The sequence below is a fragment of the Nannobrachium achirus genome (assembly GCF_963921795.1).
Source record: "Nannobrachium achirus genome assembly, chromosome: 7".
Lineage (NCBI taxonomy): Eukaryota > Metazoa > Chordata > Actinopteri > Myctophiformes > Myctophidae > Nannobrachium > Nannobrachium achirus.
In genome coordinates this window covers 5,863,632-5,885,659 of record NC_137816.1, presented here as the reverse complement: position 1 = coordinate 5,885,659, position 22,028 = coordinate 5,863,632, and the positions used below count along the sequence as shown (strand labels likewise).

General features: G+C 44.6%; 2 protein-coding genes across 2 annotated transcripts; both read right to left on the bottom strand.

Annotated features, from left to right (window-relative positions):
• Positions 1 to 4,381: 4,381 nt before the first annotated feature.
• LOC308289098 (gap junction delta-2 protein-like) lies at positions 4,382 to 5,614 on the bottom strand (the record flags this gene model as incomplete). Its single annotated transcript, XM_080730658.1, has 1 exon — positions 4,382 to 5,614. The coding sequence occupies one exon, from the start codon at positions 5,612 to 5,614 to the stop codon at positions 4,382 to 4,384; it is 1,233 nt and encodes a 410-aa protein (XP_080586784.1).
• Positions 5,615 to 16,613: 10,999 nt separating this feature from the next.
• On the bottom strand, positions 16,614 to 19,474 carry LOC308289100 (E3 SUMO-protein ligase ZBED1-like). The gene is made up of 3 exons (XM_080730662.1): positions 18,382 to 19,474; positions 17,682 to 17,841; positions 16,614 to 17,459 (listed from the first exon to the last, which is right to left on the bottom strand). The coding sequence occupies exons 1-3, from the start codon at positions 18,732 to 18,734 to the stop codon at positions 16,974 to 16,976; spliced, it is 999 nt and encodes a 332-aa protein (XP_080586788.1). The 5' UTR covers positions 18,735 to 19,474; the 3' UTR covers positions 16,614 to 16,973.
• Between the last annotated feature and the right edge of the window lie 2,554 nt (positions 19,475 to 22,028).

The window sequence follows — 22,028 nt, the reverse complement described above, 5'->3', positions numbered from 1 at the left end:
GATTGGGTAGGGGGTGTTGAGGGCAGTAGCTGTGGGCTGTGGCTCATTGTCGGTCTAGTAAGGTCGGCTGATGTTGTGTCTGGCTCTCAGTCAAGGTCTATTTGCGACTGCCCCCCCCCCCCCCCCCCCGAGTACATTTGCATTGTGTCAGTGGACCCCGAGCCCCTCTAATCCTCCTCGGTGCGGTACCGAGGGGCCACTGCACCCCTGTGTCCCTGAGCTCTCCTCTATTGATCGCTCCTGTCGCCCAGGTCCCATAACGGCCATTAAAAGATGTTAATCCAGCACGCACCTCTGTCCTTAGGTCTCTCCCTGGGTCGATAGCAGACAAAAGCACCGTAGGAGGCTGTCTGGATATTAGACACACACATGTTCCATGTGTACATGCATCAGTGGTGGAAAGTAAGTACATATACTCTAGTACTGTACTTAGGTGCAATCTTTAGGTATTTTTAAGCGGTGGTAAACCGCTCCATAGAGTGGCTGGGTGTGTGTCTGTAGCCATTTCTCCTCAGCGTTTTGCCATAGCATTGTGTGTGTGTGTAGCATAGCCTGTACATCCTATACTCAAATCCTAGTCTGAAGACGTTATGCAAGCACGACCACCGCTCACTTCACATTGGGTGTGATTCTTTTACTTTCCTTTTGTATTTTAAATTTTCAGTACCTCTACGCCACTACATCTCAGAGGGAAATATAGTACTTGTATTCCACTACAAATATTTGAAAACTTAAGTTGCTAGTTACTTTGTAGATTTTGACTATAATAACGTATATACATTTTGGCCATTTGAAAATAGACGATCTACAAGCTTGCATGCAGCACATTGTGAGCTTGTAAATCTGCTATTTTCAAAAGATTTGTATACATTTGATACATTTCTAATCTGTGAAATGGGACATCCTGCATAAAGGTTACTTTTACTTTTGGTATTTTAACTATTTTTTTCATGCCAATACTTTTGTACTTTTACTCAAGTAACGCTTATCAAAGTGCCTGTCAAACCCCCATGTTGATTAGGCCAATCTTCATCTAGCTACATGCAGAAATACCAATTTATATCAGAAAATATATGAACAATATTGTCATACATAAGGGTAAGTTAAAACCCATTCAGGCCTAGAATTATTGAATGATTTAACTATTGAAAAATAGCAGATCTACAAGCTCGCAGCGCGGCACTCGGTGCCGCCCTGCGAGCTTGTAGATCTGCTATTTTTGAAAAAGTTGTGAAAATGTGTGCAAATCTTTGAATGTATGTATTTTTAAAGCGAACGTTTGTAACTCAAATTTTGCTTCTGGGTGGTCCCCGGAACTAAATATTTTGAGATGGGGGGGGGGGGGGGGGTCCGTGGCCAAATACATATCATTTTGGGGGTCCTTCACATGAAAAAGTTTGAGAACCACTGACATAGTAGTCTCTCAAGAACAGACTGAGCTCCAGTTAAGTGAAAAGGACCTTTTCTTTGACGATGGCTGGCCAGATTGCTGACATAGAATCATACGGTAAATAGGTTTTTAAACAGGATTCAAAAGACACTTATAGAATCGGGTCAAAATTCAAATTTTCACCATTTTTCAAAAATAGCAGATCTACAAGCTCGCAACGCGGCACTCGGTGCCGCGCTGTGAGCTTGTATATCTGCTATTTTTCAATATTTAAAGCATAAAATAATAATACACTATAATGTGTACCCGTTCTGAATGGGTTAATAAACAATCTTATTGGCAATACAGGGATTGTATACTTTGAGAATGCAAGTGAGAACCTACGCCAAACCCGCTGTAAGCCAGTTGTCCTCAGGTTTGATCATAAATGTCAACCTGTGTGAGAACTGGAGCCGAGGGAGCCAGCTATGAGCCATGAAGGCCAGTTAATACAAGGTGGTGACGAGAACTGCTCTTGTGGATTAAAGCCAAATAAAATCTGAAATGGCCAAGTACGAATGTGCGATTTGTGAGCCATTATGAAAGGAAACCCTAACACTAGGACAGGGTTCCCCAATAGGCGGCCCGCAGGCCATTTGCGGCCTGCAGGGGGGCCCTGTCTGGCCCCCACCAACACCAGTAATAATGGTGGTATAAGAGCAGCAACAACACTAGTATATCGTCGTTGTCGGGTGGAAATCTCGTATCTCCAAATTTGGACGTTCTTTTGCAAATCATACAAGGCCGTCGCACAAAAGTAGTGAAAACAGCAGATCTACAATCACACAAGGCGTTGTGTGCTTGTAGATCGGCTGTTTTCACTAGTTTAAATCATTTTTTAAATGATAAATTCAAAACAAACGGTTTTGGACATACACGATTTTCACCCGACAACGACGAAAACTGTCGCTGGAGTAGCGGGAACGCCACCGTCGCCCCCTGCAATGGTGTGGCCCTCGGCTTGGTACCCTAGACATAATTCGGCCCTTGGGGAAAACTAATTGGGGAACCCTGGCCTAGGACATATTCCTAAACAATTAACACATAATGTAAATGATGTTGTTTTAGTAATATTGTCCCTGCTGCTCTACAGCACATACTGTACAGTACAGCCAACCAGCTGAATAAAGCATAGATTGAGGCTTTAACCTTTGCTTTTATTATGCAATATCCAAGACCGGTGGCTGCAAATTGAAACGAGAAAGTCTAAGCTAATCAGCCGAAAGGACAGATGATTAAGGTTTTATGGAAGATGCTTTTGAGAATAGGTAGTTTGACCACTTCACATGCTCCAATCTTAAAATAATAACCCTAAAATAGCCTATCTACTCAATAAGTGCAGATCAGCTATTCACTGTGCAACATGCTTCCATAGAGGACATGCTGGCTTCTTAGTACAGGGGATAATACAATTTTCTTTTACCACCCAAGGTGACCGTAACATTTTTGGATTTTCTTCTTCGTACATGTCTCTAGTTTATATTTTGGTATGATAACCCTTTCTGAGAAGTAGCTTAATTGATGTTATCACCCGCTAGAGTCGGTGTCCCATTAACTTCACATTACAGGGGAAAAAAGGTAAAAAATAATCTGCTTTAAGTAGCATATGAGGGGTCAAACTAGGGGTTTTTCATGATTCTGAATCCATTGCAAGCATCTGTTTTGCACAAAAAACATTCCTTGTGCTAAAAACAACGGTTTAGTGGTTTGAAAAAGGGATGAAAAGTGATGAGTCATCACTTTTCACACATTTGAGGGGGCCGTTTCAGCCCAAGGAATGTTTTTTGTGCAAAACAGATGCTTGCAATGGATTCAGAATCATGAAAAACCCCTGGTTTCACCCCTCATATGCGACATAAAGCTGATTATTTTTTCCCTTTTTTTCCCTTTAATGTAAAGTTAATGGGACACCGACTTTAGCGGGTGATAACATCAATTAAGCTACTTCTCAGAAAGGGTTATCATACCAAAATATAAACTAGAGACATGTAGGAAGACAAAAATGTAAAAACCGTACGGTCACCTTGGGTGGTACCAATTTGTGAAAATATCAGTATTATCCCCTGGTCTATCTATGGAATTCAAATGACTGAATAGCAGTTTCTGAACTGACAAGGAGCAGAGGTTGGATCCATGATCAGACAGTTGCAAATTCCCTCTTTATTTAACAGGAAGAGTGCTAGCTTTTCACGGTTGTTTCCTTTTCCGTACTCTGCAAATTCAGATAGAGTAAACGTCACATCGGTTTCAAATCATTTATTTTAGTCGTATCAAGTTTGCCATTTTCAACTAAGGTCATCTTGCTGCTATCTCCATTCAGCTTTCAAATGTCATTAGTTTGGCTCATTCAGTGGTCACAAAAAAGAAAAAAAGAATATACAGTACATATAGCCTGGGTATGTAGCTCTGTTCCTCCCAACCAGGGACGTGCTGGCCATTGGGAAAAGCGGGACAACTCCCAAATGGCTGGTTCAAAAATGTCGGCCTTCGTTCCATTTTGGGGGCTGGGTGGCCAACAAAGTAAATCGTCACTGTCAGGCAGAAACCTCGTATTTCCAAGTTTCAAATTTGTTAATTTTTTTCGCAAAGCAAAGCCCTGCTTTATCATGATACAAGGCCGTTGCACAAAAGTAGTGAAAACAGCAGATCTACAAGATCCACAACACCTCGCGGTGCGAGGCGTTGTGTGCTTGTAGATTGGCTGTTTTCACTAGTTTAAATCATTTTTAAAATGATAAATACAAAACAAACGGTTTTGGACGTACAAGGTTTCCACCTGACAACGACGAAATATAACTCATGTAATTGGCCCACTGGCTTGTCACTTGTCATGATCTGAAATGGCAAATCTTTGAGTAGCAGCAGCTCTATAGCGCGCAATGAGGGCCTCTCCAACTCTTTTTCCCGGGCTGAATCAGGGGCCCAGCACGTCCCTGCTCCCAACAGTGGTGTTCATATCCAGACCTCAGTGCCCCTCTGCTTGGACCCCCTGCCCTCCCTTTTACTCTTCAGTGGCTGCCTCTCCCCTCTGTGAGAATCTTGGTTCTTAGGCAGCTGCAATTTGGGCTCCTTGAACGGAGCACAGTTCCCGGCGCAGGTCCAGTCCGGCTTGTGGCCCACCACCAGGTCCAGGGTGGGCAGGGAGGTGGTGCTCGTCACGTCCCGGAAGCCCAGGGAGGAGCGCAGGGAAGGGCTGTCCGGAGGAAAGGTCTCGTATCCCACTTTCCTCCCGGGGTAAGCCCCCCAGGAGCCTCCTCCTTCCCTCACCTTGACCACCTGGCGTATCTTCTTCCAGCCCAGGTGGTTGAGCTCCAGCAGGTTGAGCAGGATGCAGAACACGCCCACGCAGTACATGAAGAGCAGGAAGATGGTCTTCTCCGTGGGCCGGGAGACGTAGCAGTCCACCGGCTGGTTGCAGGGCGCCGACGAGCACAGGAAGTGGACCGGCACGCGGAACCCGAACAGCATCCACTGCGCCACCACGAAGCCCACCTCCAGCACGGCCCGCAGGCACACGTGGAACACGTAGCACTTGGACAGAACCCCTCCGGAGGGCATGGCGATGGCGGGACCCTCCCTGGTGGTGCCTTCCCTGCACATGCGAAGCGGCACCCGGTCCAGGGACACCACCACGGCGCCGGGGTCGCCCCTCTGCAGGCTCTGGTTGTTGATGCCCTCCAGCACGTCGGCCAGGCTGTGGCCGAGGTGCTTGTGGGAGCGGATGGAGCAGCTGTCGGAGTCGCAGCTCCGGTTGTAGGCTTCTTGGCCCCCGTCTCGCGCGCCGCTGAGGAGGCCCGCTTGGCCCGCTTCCCCGGGGGTCGTGACCGTCGCTGTGCCCTGTCCCTGCCCCGCCTGCTTCTGGGCCTTGTTCTCGGGCAGCTTGGAGAGGTTGTGCCAGGTGTAGATGATGAAGCAGAGGGACGGCGTGGACACGCTGATGATGTGGAAGACCCAGAAGCGCGGCTGCGAGATGGGCGCGAAGGCGTCGTAGCACACGGTGGGGCAGCCCGGCTGCATGGTGTTGCACGCGAACATCTCCTGCTCGTCGGCGTACACGTCCTCGGTGGCCACGGCGACGATGAGCAGGCGGAAGATGACCATGACCGTGAGCCAGAGGCGGCCGATCATGGTGGAGTGCTGGTGCACGGCGTCCAGGAGCCTCTTGAGCAGGGTCCACTCCGTCATGGTGGTGAGCTGCAGCGGCCGGCTGCCTCGGGGAGGGACCAGCTGCCTGGAGCACTGCAGTCTGCTGGGGACGGATCCACCTCTCCTCCTCCTCCTGTCCCAACCTTGATGGAACTGGATGGAAAACTCTCTCCTTTTGGGCCACCAAACACCAACCTCCCTGTCCTCAGGACGTGGTCTATAGCCTAGATAATCTAGACTACTTCTTCTTCACCGCCAGATTGAATTATTCACAACTAAAACACGTCATGTCCCCATAAGTGTCATGCCAGTTAACATAGTTTTCCTTCCACGACTACTTTTTACCCTCTCTCTCTACAACTATCAGTAAACTGTGCTCGCCTGCGATGTAGCTTACCTTGCCATCCCCCCCAGCTGTGAGTGGACAGGCACTCAGAGCGCTGAGAGCCACCGAGCCCGTTTGGAAGAGAGAGCCATCTCATCCTTTCCAGATAACGATGGGTTGGCGCGTGTGTGCGTACGTACACACAGGGGCGTCACAAGGGGTAGGAAAGTGGGACTGAGTTACCAGGGCCCACGGTGGAGGGGCCCTATAGTAACTTTAGCTATTGAAAAATAGCAGATTTACGAGCTCACAGCGCGGCACCGAGTGCCGCGCTGCAAGCTTGTAGATCTGCTTTTTTTTTTAAAGTCGTAAAAATGTGCGCAAATCTTTGAATATGTATTTTTTAAGCGAACATTTGTAACTCAAATTTTGCTTCTGGGGGGTCCCTGGAACTCAATATTTTGAGATGGGGTTCCGTGGACAAATACATACCATTTTGGGGGTCCTTCACATGAAAAGGTTTGAGCTCCACTGACATAGAAACATAAGGATTTGAAATATTCAGATTTTCATGATTTTTCAAAAATAGCAGATCTACAAGCTCGCAGCGTGGCACGTGCCGCGCTGTGAGCTTGTAGATCTGCTATTTTTCAATAGTTAATATTCATGGGGGGCCCGCAGTGAATCCTTGTACCCAGGGCCCAGAATTTGGTGTGACGCCCCTGCGTACACACACGCACGCACGCACGCACGCACGCACGCACGCACGCACGCACGCACGCACGCACGCACGCACGCACACACACACACACACACACACACACACACACACACACACACACACACACACACACACACACACACACACACACACACAGCAGCTGGACGAGGACGACCACTTGACATGAGTCACATGGTGTGGCCTGGCTCTCTCTCTTGTCTTCAGGGTTCCATTTTAAAACCTCCTCTGAGAGACGGCCACCCTTCCTCCACTGGAGGACTGACTGATAGCAGCCTCTGATAGAACATTCTTCATAGATTACTCTCTCTGGAAGCTAATGGGCCCTTCCTTTAATGGAGAGGCGCTTATAAATGTGCCTGCATACTTCATTGCAAAATGCACATGAGCAGATTCGCTGTCACGCTCCGCAAAGCAGTTCCAAGCTGTTTGGTATAGGCAAAAGAGATCCTAAAAATTCTAAGTGGGACGTTCGCGAACAAATCAAGTCTTTTGAACGGCTCTTTGAAATGAACGATGGGATCCGGTTCGCAGTAGGGAGCCGTTCCTTTCTAAATGAACAGTGGTGGAAAAAGTACTCATATACTTTTGTATTCAACGCATTACGCATCTGGGACCCTGCTGTACCTGAAATTAAAACAATCCCTCTCAGTGTGAAGTGAGCGGTGCGATTTATGAGTTAATTAAATTAAGAGTCCCGCAAAGCTTGGCCAGTGTGACCCTGGGCGACCCTTGTCACTCTTGTGACAAACAGACACGGCTAGATGTAGGAGCGGTTGGCCTCACAGGAGCACCGCTCAAAAATAACATCCCAAGCTTAAAGTGATCAAAATGAACATGTCCGTGTGCGTTTACCGTCTGTGGACATAGTGTCAGGATCCCTGGGTGAAGTCCCAATGAAGTCTTCTCTCCTCATGGTTGTTTTGACTGCTCCTCCAGCCACCTGCCAAAGGCTCTTATCTGTGCTTTAAAAAAAGACCCTTGAAAGGTCTGCTCACATCAAATCACTGCGTCTGAGCCCCCAGATAAAACACTCAGTGACCCCTTTCTTTACTTCAAACAGGGCTGTCTGTCTGTCTGTCTGTCTGTCTGTCTGTCTGTCTGTCTGTCTCACCGTATCTCTGTCTGTCTGTCTGTCTGTCTGTCTGTCTGACTCACCGTCTGTCTGTCTGTCTCACCGTATCTCTGTCTGTCTGTCTGTCTGTCTGTCTGACTGACTGACTCACCGTATCTCTGTCTGTCTGTCTGTCTGTCTGTCTGTCTGGCTGGCTCACTGACTGTCTGTCTGTCTGAGCTTCTGGTTTGCACTGCATATTATTTCTCTATATCAAATAGTGTGAGAACATTAAAGTTAATCTATCTCGTTTCCTTTCATGTTTTGGAGTGGAATCAAAACCCCTCATTGATGTTCAACATAACCTCACCTCTATTCACTCCTTCAATCAGACCGCCACGATTGAATTTCGACTTTGGACATTCCCTGCACGCTTTCAGGGATTTTCACTAACCTTTGAAAGTTCATAAAATATTTCGATTTGTTCCCGGGAGGGCTCAAAAGATGTGCATCCTCTAATTCATACATGGGCAACTTGCGGCCCGGGGGCCACACATGCGGCCCTCACCTTCACTTAATGCGGCCCGCAGGTTAATATTGGAGTACTGATATCATTGATTTCAGCTGTTACAATTCCAAACATGGAGAAAATGACCGGCTTTAATTACTTCAGTGTATAGTAGCTAAATGACTATAGGCTACCTCTGTCACGGGCACGCAATATTCCTTGATATCACTGCTATGACTATTCCAACTACTGGTGTAGAAGTTTTACCAGTGTCTGTGTCTAATTCAAAAGCCATGACGAGAGGTACAAGCGTTTGTAGTCCGGAAGCTCGGACTGTACCGGAAGAAAAGATGACAACGTCAGGTGACGCCACGATCATGTGAACCGATGTGAATCAGGTGAAGTTGAAAGTATTCTAATAAACCATGCCTTTTCAATGAACAGTTCAATCAGATAAAGCAGTTTTGTTCAGTTTCAGTGAAGGGATAAGACAACATGGGGACACGGCCAATGGCCATAGACTGTAAAACATGACATTACAGCTCCACACAGCACAGCAGCTCTGATGGACAAAGAACACTGACATCTGCTGGACATATCAAGTACCTGCAGCTCAAATATAGGCATTCCAACAGACATATTATTATTGATTGAAGAATTTATTTGAAGTTTGCATTAGGAAAAAGTTTCATGACAGCACAAATCAAATATAACATTTGATAGTAAGCTTTACGGCGTATTTACACAGAAACCACTTTATGTATCTCATTGATTGATTGATTGATTGAAGAGTTTATTAGCAGTTAGAAAAAAATACAGTTTCATGACAGCACAAATCAAACATAACATTGAAAGACAGACGGATAGAACAGAGTAGCCTACTTCACATATAGGATAACATCAATTACAAATGCAGATTACAAATTATCCATCTATATCCATAATTATTATTATTATTATTAATACTATAATTATTACTTTCACAAGCAGAGCATGCAAGTACTGTAATCGGCTGGTGTACAGTAGGTATGTCGGTGTCTCCTCCACATAGGCCTACATACATACATACATTACATACTCTATAGAACGGTTGGATCATGTGAAGTGGACGAGTGGATTGGGTTCAAATCTCCACATGGCTCCCTTGTGTTAACATATGTTAGCTGCGCTAGGCTAGTGCATCACCACCATCTGGGTGGGCTGGTCCAGGGACGCCCTGAGCTCTTCATCAACGATCATCTTGCTAATGATGCTGTGTACCGAAGGCAATTCCAGTTCAAACATGGCAGATAGTGTCTCCAAGCTGATGGAGTCATATACACTGCTATATGTGAACAGGTAAGCCCTCAGTGACTCTTCTTTGATCCTCCTGACAAGCATCTCATGTACTCGCTGTGGCTCGGGGAACAGGCGCCAAACCTCGTTGTTAAGCTTGCCGTCGATGATGAGGGATTGGCAGGCGCGCCAGTCGCCCATCTTCATGGCCTTGCATGCTGCTACCACGTGCTCCCTCACGCTCTCTGGTGGTCCGAGCACCAGCTGCTCCTCTCCCACCTTGAGCCGGTGGTAGAACTGTTCGCTGATGATCGCCCTGCGGCGGGCATCAAACTCGTGGGCGGCCATGTGGGGGATTTCCAGTAGCATGGCTGAAACCAGGTATACACATTCCAGCAGGTCCAGGGTGACGTGCATGTTCGTCAGCAGGCCCTGATGGCCCAGCAGCTCCTTGGCACGGCTGGATGGCTGCATGTCCAGCAGGGCACGTGGGCGTCCTTCATCATGCCCTGGTGGAAGGCACAGATGCCCAGTTGCACCATCTCACTCAGCTCGTTCACCACAACCTCTTTGTTGATGACTGCGATGTTCTGAGTGAACATCTTGGGCTTTTCCTTGACCAGAGGCACACCTCCTTTCACCTTCTCCTCGTCAGCCTCTTCCTCAGGCATTTCCTTCCTCTTTATATTCTTCTTCCTCATGTCTTTCTTCTTCTTCTTCTCCGATGTCTTCCGACTAGTGTTCTTGAGGAAGACCCTGGCTAAGGAGGCGTTCTGTCCATCCCCGTCTTCGGAGTTCTCACTGCCACCGCTGCCTTTGTTGTCGGAGTCCCACTCTTCGTCATCTTCGTCGTCGCCGGAGGCCGACTTGAACGTAGGTCCAGATACTTTGGGGGTGATCGTCTCCTCATCAGATCTTGACTCCTCTGACTCGCTGTCTGATCCAGTAGCAAAGAAACGTGACATTGTGGTTGAAATCGGAGTCCTCGTGATAGTTCATCACCTTATATAGGTCTGACATCACGCTGACATCACATCAAACATAGGCAGTTTCCATAGCAACGTAAACATAGGCAGACTGTTTCCATGGCAACATAAACAAACTGTTTCCATAGCAACATAAACAAACATAGGCAGACTGTTTCCATGGCAACATAAACAAACTGTTTCCATAGCAACATAAACAAACATAAACAAACTGTTTCCATAGCAACATAAACAAACATAGGCAGACTGTTTCCATAGCAACGTAAACAAACATAAGCAGACTGTTTCCATAGCAACATAAACAATTAGGCAGTTTCCATAGCAACATAAACAAACATAGGCCACTGTGATGTCAGAGCCCTGTGATTGACCAATCAGAATCGACCGTATCACTGTGACATCAGAGCACTGCATGTATAAGTAGTAGGGATGCGGAGATATACCGATACGGATCGTAATCGCGATACAAACGTGTGCGACACGAGTGAATCGGTTCATTCAGGGTGGATCGGTACAATTGACGGCTGGAATCGTGATTGTATCGTATCGTGAGTGTTTGGATCGGTACATTCCACGGTTGGATCGGTTTTTGCATAGTATTTCATTCTATACTGTGTTTCCGAGGCGCATTGAATAACCCATCAGCCCTCCCCCAAAAAGCACTTGTAGCGACTCTACAGACATGCGTCTTTTACAGCAGCACTGAGCTGTAGCGCAGTGAACACCCGACCCGACCGAATGCAGACAGACAGCACTCGTGAGTCGTGAGCCCACTGGTTAAACATGCAATATTAGTACCACGTTTAGCTTTATAACATCCCTGTCCAATGTTCGCTGATGTGATCCGTTGTTGTGTCACTGGACTGGAGCACGCTGCGTGATATTATGATCCACATTCCACACCCGTTTGTTCTTCTTGTCGAGTCTGCGACGGGATTGATTTAAACAAAGCAGAAGCTTCCACGCTTTAACTACACACACGTATGAACTACAACAACGATACTGGGCGTGCAACTAGCGATTTAAAGTATTTGACACTGATTCACAACTTGTTACTGTAGCTGCAGGCTGCTGCTGTTCCCTCTGCAAAGAGAGGCTCAGGCTGGAGCCTGATTTATACTTGGCAGCTCGACGGTGTCGCGCACGCACCTAAATAGCAGACCTACAAGCTCACAACGCGACGCGTTGTGACTCAAATATCTACGTTTTAAAACATTTTGACTAGAAATGGCAAAATCCTAGATTATATTCATACAATATAATAATAATACAGGTCAAGGATCCTTAACTGAGAAGAGAGAGATCAAGCAGGGACCCCCACTGTAGGCTATATGTTAGACTACTGTAGGCTATTAGCCTATATATATTCATTATAATCCATTAATTATTATCTCTTAAACCCCCACTAAGTGTTAATGTATTGGCTAATGTTCCCCTATAGGGTTGCTACTTGCTAGGGTTCAATTGGTTACTGTAACAACTAACTATTAATATTTGGCCGCCTCACATAACTCTGAGGAACCTAGGGGTCCCTGACCACCTGTTGAGGATGTAATGATATATAATAATGATATCATGATATAGTATTAATCAAACAATTCTACCAGCCAGGGAGTGTTCTCCCAGATTTCAATAAGTTGGATTGTTAGACAGAGCCTAGTACTACAGTGAAACAATACATTGTTTGGAAATTAAATGTAATGCATTTTTAGCCATTTTTTTTGGGGGGGGGGGGGATTTTCATGGGCTTTAATATAAATCCTTTGCATTGTGTTGAATCGCACCGAATCGTGAATCGTATCGCATCGTAAGGACCAGGGGTGTATCGCAAAGTATCGTGAAACATATCGAATCGTATCGGGGTCAGGGGTGAATCGTGATGTATCGTATCGGCAAGATTTCAATGTATCGCAATTATATCGTATCGCTGGTAGTGTATCGTGATGCGTATCGTATCGCCTCAGTGGTCGAGATTCGCATCCCTAAATTAAGTAGCAGTACGAGAGAAAGAAATAGAACAACATACATTGCCGATTGTTTGACATCGTTAGATCAACTGTTCATCCCAAATGTCAGGCGACAAGCAACGTCAGGGCTCCTCCTCTGCAGGAGAGAATATGAGACTGATGAGAGAATTGTGGACATCTATGCAGAGAGAACCTTGTACAGAAGAAGAGCCTAGAATGAGTAGCTTTCTGAAGCAACTGATGAACTACTGTGAGTTTCTGCAGAGAAGCAGAGAGATGTATCCTCATATACCCGTATATACCAACCTGGAGGCGACGCAGACCATTCGGAGGAGGTAGAGGATGACCTTCTTTCAGAGAAGAAGACAGTCGTTGACCTGCCTTCAAAGAATACACAAAAGAAGAATAAGAAGAAGAATAAGAAGAAGACAGGGTGATTTATTTTTTAGTGGTGCCAACCGGTCCTACATCTGGTTTTGTGTTATGTACCTGTCTGTCTGTCCGTCTGTATGTCTGTCCCGCAAAGAGCTTGAAATTGGCCAGGAGTGGACACACACTACTGTGCACATGTGTTGTTGTGGCTGGCATCTGCTTGGAAGTCTGGAATGATATGACTTTGTGCTGATTTTTGTAACATGTTTGTTTTAAGGGATGAAGCTGTTAACCTCATGCCCAACCCCCAATATGGAGGACTATGGATTGTCCTTAGTGACAAACTCCCCCACGACGGTAACGTGACAATCCAGGGAGGAGACCGATTTAGTCATAGCCAATTCCCATTTTTCCCCAAGTATCTTGAGTCCCTGTTGCTGCAACCTACCCTCACATGTGGAGGTATAACTACTATGTGCATCAAGGTTATTATAGGTAAATTACATTAGCTAAACAACAAAAACTAGAAGCTTTTAATATCTCAACCCCTGACAAATATCCCATATTACAATAAAAACGAAAACTAGGATTTCTGGGATCGTAGGCGCAAGTGTTATCAATGGGATAAAGAGGCAGGCAATGTAACAGCCAAAATGTCTACAGTCACGTTCTGCCCTTCAGTAAGGATGACTAGCAAAGGCAGCTAGTCATCAACAAGGCAGCATTATCCTGTCAGCTTTTTCACAAAAAATATAAATAAACCAACATTCCCACATTAAATACGAATTATAACTAAACTGAGGTAAAGATTATGGAGTCAAAACTAAATACAAACTGGGGGCACCAGCTGGCCTACTGGTCCAGGCGCGTACCACTTAGGCATTGATCCCGACGGCATCACCGGTTCAAGTCCCGATCCGGATGACCTTTGCCGCATGTCTTGTAGATCTGCTATTTTTTTTTTATCGTGAAAATTTAAATTTTGACCCGATTCTATAAATGTATTTTGAAACCTTCTAAGGTTTTTTTGAAAAACCCATGTTTCTATGTCAGCAATCTGGCCAGCCATCGTCAAAGAAAAGGTCCTTTTCACTTAACTGGAGCTCAGTTAGTCTGTTCTTGAGAGACTACTATGTCAGTGGTTCTCAAACCTTTTCATGTGAAGGACCCCCAAAATGATATTTATTTGGCCACGGACCCCCATCTCAAAATATTTAGTTCCAGGGACCCCGCAGAAGCAAATTTGAGCTACAAACGTTTGCTTTGAAAATATATATATTCAAAGATTTGTACACATTTTCATGACTTTTAAAAAAATAGCAGATCTACAAGCTCGCAGCACGGCACTCGGTGCCGCGCTGTGAGCTTGTATATCTGCTATTTTTCACTGGTTAAAGCATTCAATAATTCTAGGCCTATGTCTGACTGTATCGTGCCGTTAACATTTCTGACTAATACATGTTTAAGTATTCAATCAGTCAGAAAGGAAGATAGATAGCTGTGTACTCACCTGACTCGATCTTGTTGAGGATTTTGCAGGCACACTGGACGAAGGCCTCCTCCACTTTCTCTCCTGTCAGAGCACTGGTCTCCAGGAACATCAGCTCTGACACACGCACGCACGCACGCACGCACGCGCACACACACACACACACTCTCAAGATACGCGGATTACATACATACATACACGCATACACGCAGAGACTTCTCGCATTTATTGTGAGATATCTTTGTTTTATTTATGTTTTTTCAAACTGTAATTTTTTTTTGTTTTGTTTTATTTTTTTACCTCGCCTCTTGATTATTTGGTTATAAACCGGTTATCGGTTCCTATAACTTCGATATCTATTTTGGTTAATTGCAGAATAGCCTACACCAGCCCGGTCGCCGTGGATCACACAAAAAGTAGCCTGAATGCTCGCCCCCTAAAGCTTTGGTCCCGTTGCCCCAGAGCTGCGGTTCAGTCGCCCTTGCAAACCATTCCATGTATTTCGTAACATTTAGTGTGTCAGGGCGACAGTACTGGATCGGGGGCAAGAATTCTGCTCCTAAACACTGGGCGAGTGTGATTTAGGGGGCGAGCAATCCAGTTACCTAATTGCCCAGCCCTAACACAAACTGGCAAGCATGCAGGACATTCATGATTGTCTGGCAGAGAAAATGTTGCTGTTATTTATTTCGCAAGTCAAGTAGAATGTTGTCTTTCCTTTTCTTTTTACCCAAACGTTGCACATCAATGTTTCCAGATGAGGAACACGTGGAAAAAAAATGTACAAAATGTACAAAATGTACTTACATAAAATTACAAAAGTATTGGTATCAAAATTTACTTTACTACCAAAAGTAGAAAGTACTCATTATGCAGAATGTCCCGTTTCAAGTTTTCAAATGTAGAGGCCTAATAAGATGTGTAAAAATCTTTAGAAAATAGCAGAGCTACAAGCTCACAATGTGTCGCATCATGACGCATTGTGAGCTTGTAGATAGGCTATTTTCCAATGGCTGAAATGTTTAAAGGGCTGAAGTGGTTATGGTTACTGTAGGTTTTGTAATAGGGTGGGTGACGTGACGTAGCGTTTTCGCTGTCCTCGGTGTCAAACATGTATAAATAAAAAATATATTTGTCAAAAACCTTCTGAATATTGTGCAGGACATTAAGCTTTATGTGAACTTACTCAAGATTAAAACATTTCATTCCTCATTTCTTCAGAATCTTCAACCAAACATGGTAAATGTCATCTGGTGTGACTGTCCCGACCTTGTTTCTCAAAGTGGGAACTTGAATAAAATTAAGAAAAAGAATTGCTAAAATTCATTTAAAAATGAATTTAGGCAAAAAAAATGTCTATTTGTGAGCCTATATCTTTTCAAAGTCCAAGCATAATGTTTTCAGTCATTTCTGATCAAAAAGATTTTGTCCCCCAAACCAAAATCATCTGGTGTGACACTAGTTTGGAAAAATTAAACAGGCAATAATTTGGACACCTACTGGGCTAGAGAGGTCCTTCTTCTGTAAGGCTATTCAGCACTCCCAGCACAACTGCAAGACAGGTGTCTGAGGTGAGTTATGATTTTAACATTTTCATGAAATGCCATCTTGTTGAAACTTTGACAAGTGTGGCACTTCTGGATGTCATCTGGTGTGACACCTTTTTCATTAATAAAGCAAAAGTTATTTAAAACTTTGGTCATAATTACATGTAAATCTAGGTTGTTTTGTTATAGCTAGCATGTTGTTAGCATGCTAATGTGTACCTGGTAGCCTCAAGGTAGTCCTAAATGCAGAAAACGTCATCTGGTGTGACACTTCGTCATCTGGTGTGACATATCTGCTTGTCACGCCAGATGACTTGATTGTCACACCAGATGATATATACTGTATTTTCCTACAGACATAACAATAAATAACAAGTCCCATGTTTCTTTTGTCCATTTAAAACATTTTAACATGTTTAAAACAACGTTTTAAACATTTTTACATAATTTAATTTAGCTTCATTCGGTGATACAGCAAATTCATCAGACAGAGCAGAAACCCCTTCACAGAAACCTAAACCTTATATTGTGGTAACACTTTATAATAACTATCCGTTATAAGTAGTGCTGTCCAACGATTAAAATTTTTAATCGCGATTAATCGCATGATTTCTGTAGTTAATCGCGCGATTAATCGCAAAATCTTTTTTGCTCAAATTTCAATGAAGAAGTGAAAGAAAATGGTGTGTTGTGTTGTAGCTAAAAGAAGGAAAATGTTAGCAGCGTCCACAGTCTTTTATTTCACAGAAAATGCACCAATATTTGCAGCAGTCAGAACTCAGAACCTATAACCAACCAAAGCAAATAAATAGGTCTCAGTGTCCCAGGGAGCAATAACATTGTGTCTGCTTTAGAGTCAGAACCTAGGCTAGAAAAAAAAAAGACAGTAGGTTTCCCTAACCATTGGTCAATAACAGTGTCTAGACAGGTAGAACCGAGAAACAGTCGCTCAGTGTCCCAGCAGGCAATGACATTTTGTAGGAGCCAAGAAACAGTCTCAGTGTCTCAGTGTCCCAGTGAGACTAAGGTGATGCTTTCATAAAGACAACAAAAAATAACACTGTTTAGTTTACAGTAGGTTCTTCAGACTGTAGTCCCTGTTTTATGTACTGCATTCTTCTTTAGCAAACCTTTTCTTAGTGTACACCAAGCCAGTTGCTAAGGCATACAAGCTGATTAACATGTTCAGAAGATAAAGAAACACGCTTCTTTTGGACAATATGCCCAGCAAGGGAAAACAGCCTCTCACACGGCACTGATGTTGCAGGTGTAGCCAGGTACTTTTTTGCAATGCGGGCCAGCCTGCTGTGTGAGCCTGCATGTTGTTTCCACCACTGTAATGGACAGGCATCCTCACCGATGGTGGGCTCTGCTTTGTATCGGCTCACACAGTTCTCAACCGAGTCGTCTTCCTCGTCGGACTCAGACGATGAAGCAACCAAGAGGGATGACCTTTTCTTTGGTGGCTCTGGTGTTTCTTCCACAGCTTCCTGGGGAACTTCCTTCAGCAGGGTGCAGAGTGAATCCCACACCTCCCTTCTCTCTGCTTTGGGAAGACACTTGAGGTCCTTGAATCTTGGGTCGAGTGCAGTGGCAATCTTCAGGTAGCTCGTGTTGGCATTCTCCGAGAGGAGAGGAGAGGAGAGGAGAGGAGGAGATTTTATTAGCAGTGCTTAACACCAAATTAATTTAATCTATTTAACACAAAATGCCAACATTTGTTTCTAATGTGGTCCATTATAAAACATCCAATAATTGTACTTCAGACTATAGCATATACTGTAGGTTTCTTCCTGTGTTAGATATGTGCCATATTGCAGGCTATGTACAAAATGTATGCTCACCTTGCGCTTCTCCAGGTCTGTTGTGAACGTGGTCTTGAATTTGACCACGTATGCAGGATCATCTTCAGAGCTCTCCATCATGCGTGACACGTGGCAAAAAGCAGGCAGCACCACAGAACATGAAACATACTTCTGGCCACCCAGAAGTACAGTCACATATCTGCACAGAAAGAATACAATTCAAAATAATGTCATTATTTTAATACTGAGAGATGACCATTCACTGATTACAATACACACCATGATGTTTATCCCTACATTTCATATACACTTTCTTCCATACACTGTCGCTCTCTCAGTCAGACACACACACACACACACACACACACACACACACACACACACACACACACACACACACACACACACACACACACACACAGACAGACTCCCATTTTATGCAAGGTCAATTATAGCGTGGCAAAAAAATACCCTATGTGTTTTGTGTATTTTGGATCGATGGGCTACAGCAAAAGACGCATTTTGCGTCATCATGTCGCGACGAAAATGCATACAAGACATAGGGAATTTTTTTGCCACACTTACAAGACACAATTTACAAGATATTTAGCTTTAGACACACACACACACACACACACACACACACACACACACACACACACACACACACACACACACACACACACACACACACACACACACACACTCAATCAATCCATAAGGAATATAAAACCTATACCTGCAGGGCTCAAGTAGTGATTCCAACTTCTGCAACTTGTCCATTTCAGCTGGTGTTGGCATGGAAACTTTGGTCTTCTGCGTGGACAGCACATCTCTCAGTGGTTGTTCGTTTTTGCGGACACTCTTAATCATGTCCAGAGTTGAATTCCATCTGGTCGGGACATCTTGAATAAGCGACTCCTGTTTTTGCCCGTGCTCGAGTTGTTTTTGTTCCAAGTTCTGCAGCGTTAGCTGGACTGTGTTTAAAGTGGCCAACAACGTTTCTGCATTTGGCGAGTGCATTGTCAAACGGGCTGTTTTGCAGAGACACCGTGATTGTACGCTGGAGACTGTGTGCACTGCAGGGAACATGATCAAAGGGCATCTGCCTCGCAGCAGCAATCATATTTCTGGCACTATCTGTGGTGAGTGAAGCAACTTTATTTCCAATGTTCCACTCCTCTGCAACACGCATGAATTGATCGGCGCATGCTTCAGCATAGTGTCGCTCTTCAGTTTTCATCACCGTCAATGCATGGGACTGCAGCTCCCACTCAGTGTCAATATGGTGGCCTGTAACACCAAGGAAATTGTTGTTAGCCAGCGATGTCCAGTGATCTCCGGTTAGAGACACGTCTGTTGCCTCTTCCAACTCGGTGGCTCGTGTAGCCCTCTGCTCTTCATACAAATCGTGTATTCTTCTTGTGACTGTGGATCTTGAGGGTAACTCGTACGTGTAGTCATTCGAGGCAATAATAATATCCCTCAGGCCTTCATCTTCCACAATAAAGACTGGTCTGCAGCTTGTAGCCACCCACTTTGCTATGGCATTTGTTAGCCTACGACTCCTTGCCTGTTCGATAGGTCTCCCACAAGCTGCATCCAACGTGGACTGCTTCAGTGTTTGTTTTGGTGGTTGGCTGGCGGCGACGCTGAGATGTTTTGCTCATAGATGATACTTGAGGCTCGAAACACTACGATGGTAACTAAGTACTGCCTTGCAGTAGCTACAGATAACTTTAGTTCTGTCTACTGTGCCATCTGGGAGAGTTTTAAAAGTAAATTGTCCGTTTAGTATCGTATTGTCTTTTCCTCCTGCTTGCTCCATGTTGGCTTCCTGCACAGTGAGTTGACAGTGGCGCCTTTCTAAACCTCCCCCCAATCAATGTTGCATGCTGGTTGAAAGACACATGTGTAAACGAATCACAAAGCAGTAGTCCTCAACACCCCGCCTGCCAATCGTTATGATTGGTTTGTTGTTTCAGAGCAGGAAACAATACAACGGTTGCTTCAAAGGGTCATTTTTCTCTCCTTTTTTTTTTTTTTTTTGCGTTATTTGCGTTAAAAATTTTAATCCCGTTAATAGGCTAGTGCGTTAACTCGTTAATAACGCGTTATTTTGGACACCATTAGTTATAAGCAGTTAATATAAGACACTTGACAACAGAAAATGGGTGGTACAGAAAATGTGATTTTATTATTTCCAAAATACACAAACATGGAGAACTCACTGATGTGTTCAACCAGAGGCTCAGTGCGATTGCAAGTCATCAGCTCAACTGGCTTCATCAGGTGAAGCAGTTCAGACACATCAAGGAGAGCATCCAACCCAATGAAATGGTCTTGCATATAGACTTTTCTGAGAACTATGCATGTAAACTAAACACAGAGATTCAGGCGTTTCATTTTGGTGGCAATAGGCAGCAGGCAACAGTGCATACCGGAGTTGCCTACTCAGTCAGTGGCTCCCAGTGCTATGCCACCATTTCACAGTCCTTACGCCATGATGAGCGTGCTGTGTGGGCACACATCAAGCCAGTTATTGATGATTTCCGAGGAAAACAAGACAATGCAATTGACACCCTGCATGTCCTCAGTGATGGGCCAGCAACCCAGTACCGGAATCGCACAAACTGCTTCCTCATGAGCAGCATTCCTTATACATGGGGATTCAAGAGGGTCACCTGGAACTTTTCAGAGCGTTCCCATGGAAAGGGCGCACCTGATGGTGTGGGAGGGGTGCTGAAGCGTAAGGCAGACATGTATGTCCTCGGAGGCAGTGACCTACAAACACCGAGGGATCTGTGTGAGTATTTACAGAAGTCCTCTGAAAAAGTCACTGTCATGTGGATCGAAGAAGAGAAGATATCCAACATGGATGAAATGGTCCCTCCATCAGTGCGTCCAGTGACTGGCATCAGCATTACGCACCAGGTTCTTTCTATCTTCCCGGGAAAGATAGTTTACAGAGACCTGAGTTGTTTCTGCCAGTTTCCTCAGATCTGCACCTGTCACAACCCACGGAAATTACAGTTCGACCAAGTCTCCAGGGCTGAGGTGCCAGGTGACAAGACAAGTGATGAGTAAGTATAACTAAATCATTCTCTTTGCCAATTTTATGATACCTGTAATTGTACCTGTTTAATGACAATAAAGTAACTTATGTCATCCATTCATTCCTTTTCTTCCTTAACTAAGTGGTGGCCCATCTGCGGAACTGCCCCCTTCCCAGGTCAGCTGCAGGCCCAAAACAGCTTCCGGAGCTCAGTGAGTATAACATACTTGGCAAACTTGAGGACTTGCTAGTAATTACATTTTACTACTAAAAACAATCTACCTGACAAATAAATTACATTTAAATGTCTCCTCCTGAAGGTCTTCTACTCAGGTGCTGGACACAAGTGCATCTATTGGAGAGGCCCAAGCTGAGGATTCAGACACCTCCTCAGATGAATACACACAAGGACAGTTTGTCATAATCAAATATGAGGGAAAGCCATATGTGGGGCAGATTGTTACCATTAATAAGGAGGGGCTAGAGATAAACTGCATGAATCAACTTGGAAAAATGAAAAATGGTTTTGTCTGGCCAAAGGGGCGAGACTGCATTTTCTACAAAGAGCAGGAAGTTGTCTGTGGCATAGCAGAACCGCAACAGGGCAAACGGTTTGCTACCCTCACCAAATGTGACTGGCTGATGTACAATACAGTCTAAATGTCTATACCCTCACCAAATGTGACTGGCTGATGTACAATGCAGTCTAAATGTCTATTCTAATCTAATCTAATACTTTTGTACTTTCACTCACTGGACTGGACAATGAGGTAAGGTAGGACCCGAGACAAACATAGCGAAAATAGCTGATCTACAAGCTCTCAACGCATTGTGCTGCGAGAGCTTGTAGATCAGCTATTTTCGGAGTTGCACAACCCAGCACTCTTTAGCTAGTGGAGATGTGGTGTAACGACATGATTCGTAAATAAATTTGTTCAACTCAAAATGCTGTGTTCAAGTTCAGGAGACTTCGGAAAAAAGTAATACACCTGAATGCTGAGTTGTTTCCAATAATTGGTGTTAATAAAATGTTGCCTTGGCTCCCAGTGTGGCTATGCACCTTATTGTCTCTTTAAGATCCTTCTGCCGTGGGCCGGCAGAAGACTTAGGTGTGCGTAGCATTCCTGTGCACATCCTCATCATCCATCTACTACTACAATTCTTTGTTATCCTATGTTAAGGCCCAACAATACTATCCTGTTCAGAAATATTAAGGCCATGTTATTTAATGTTAAAGCAATTTTACTGTTGCTGTTTTTCCTGGGTAATTGTTTAATCAATCAGTAAAGTTCAGTACTCACTAATAGGTAGGTTAAAACACGGTTTGCTTT

Coding starts and splice junctions, on each gene's coding strand:
- LOC308289100 (XM_080730662.1), bottom strand. CDS start 18,734: ATGTTCCCTGCAGTGCACACAGTCTCCAGCGTACAATCACGGTGTCTC. Junction 17,842..18,381: donor TCACTACTTGAGCCCTGCAG/GTATAGGTTTTA, acceptor CTTTCTGTGCAG/ATATGTGACTGTACTTCTGG. Junction 17,460..17,681: donor CAGACCTGGAGAAGCGCAAG/GTGAGCATACAT, acceptor CTCCTCTCGGAG/AATGCCAACACGAGCTACCT.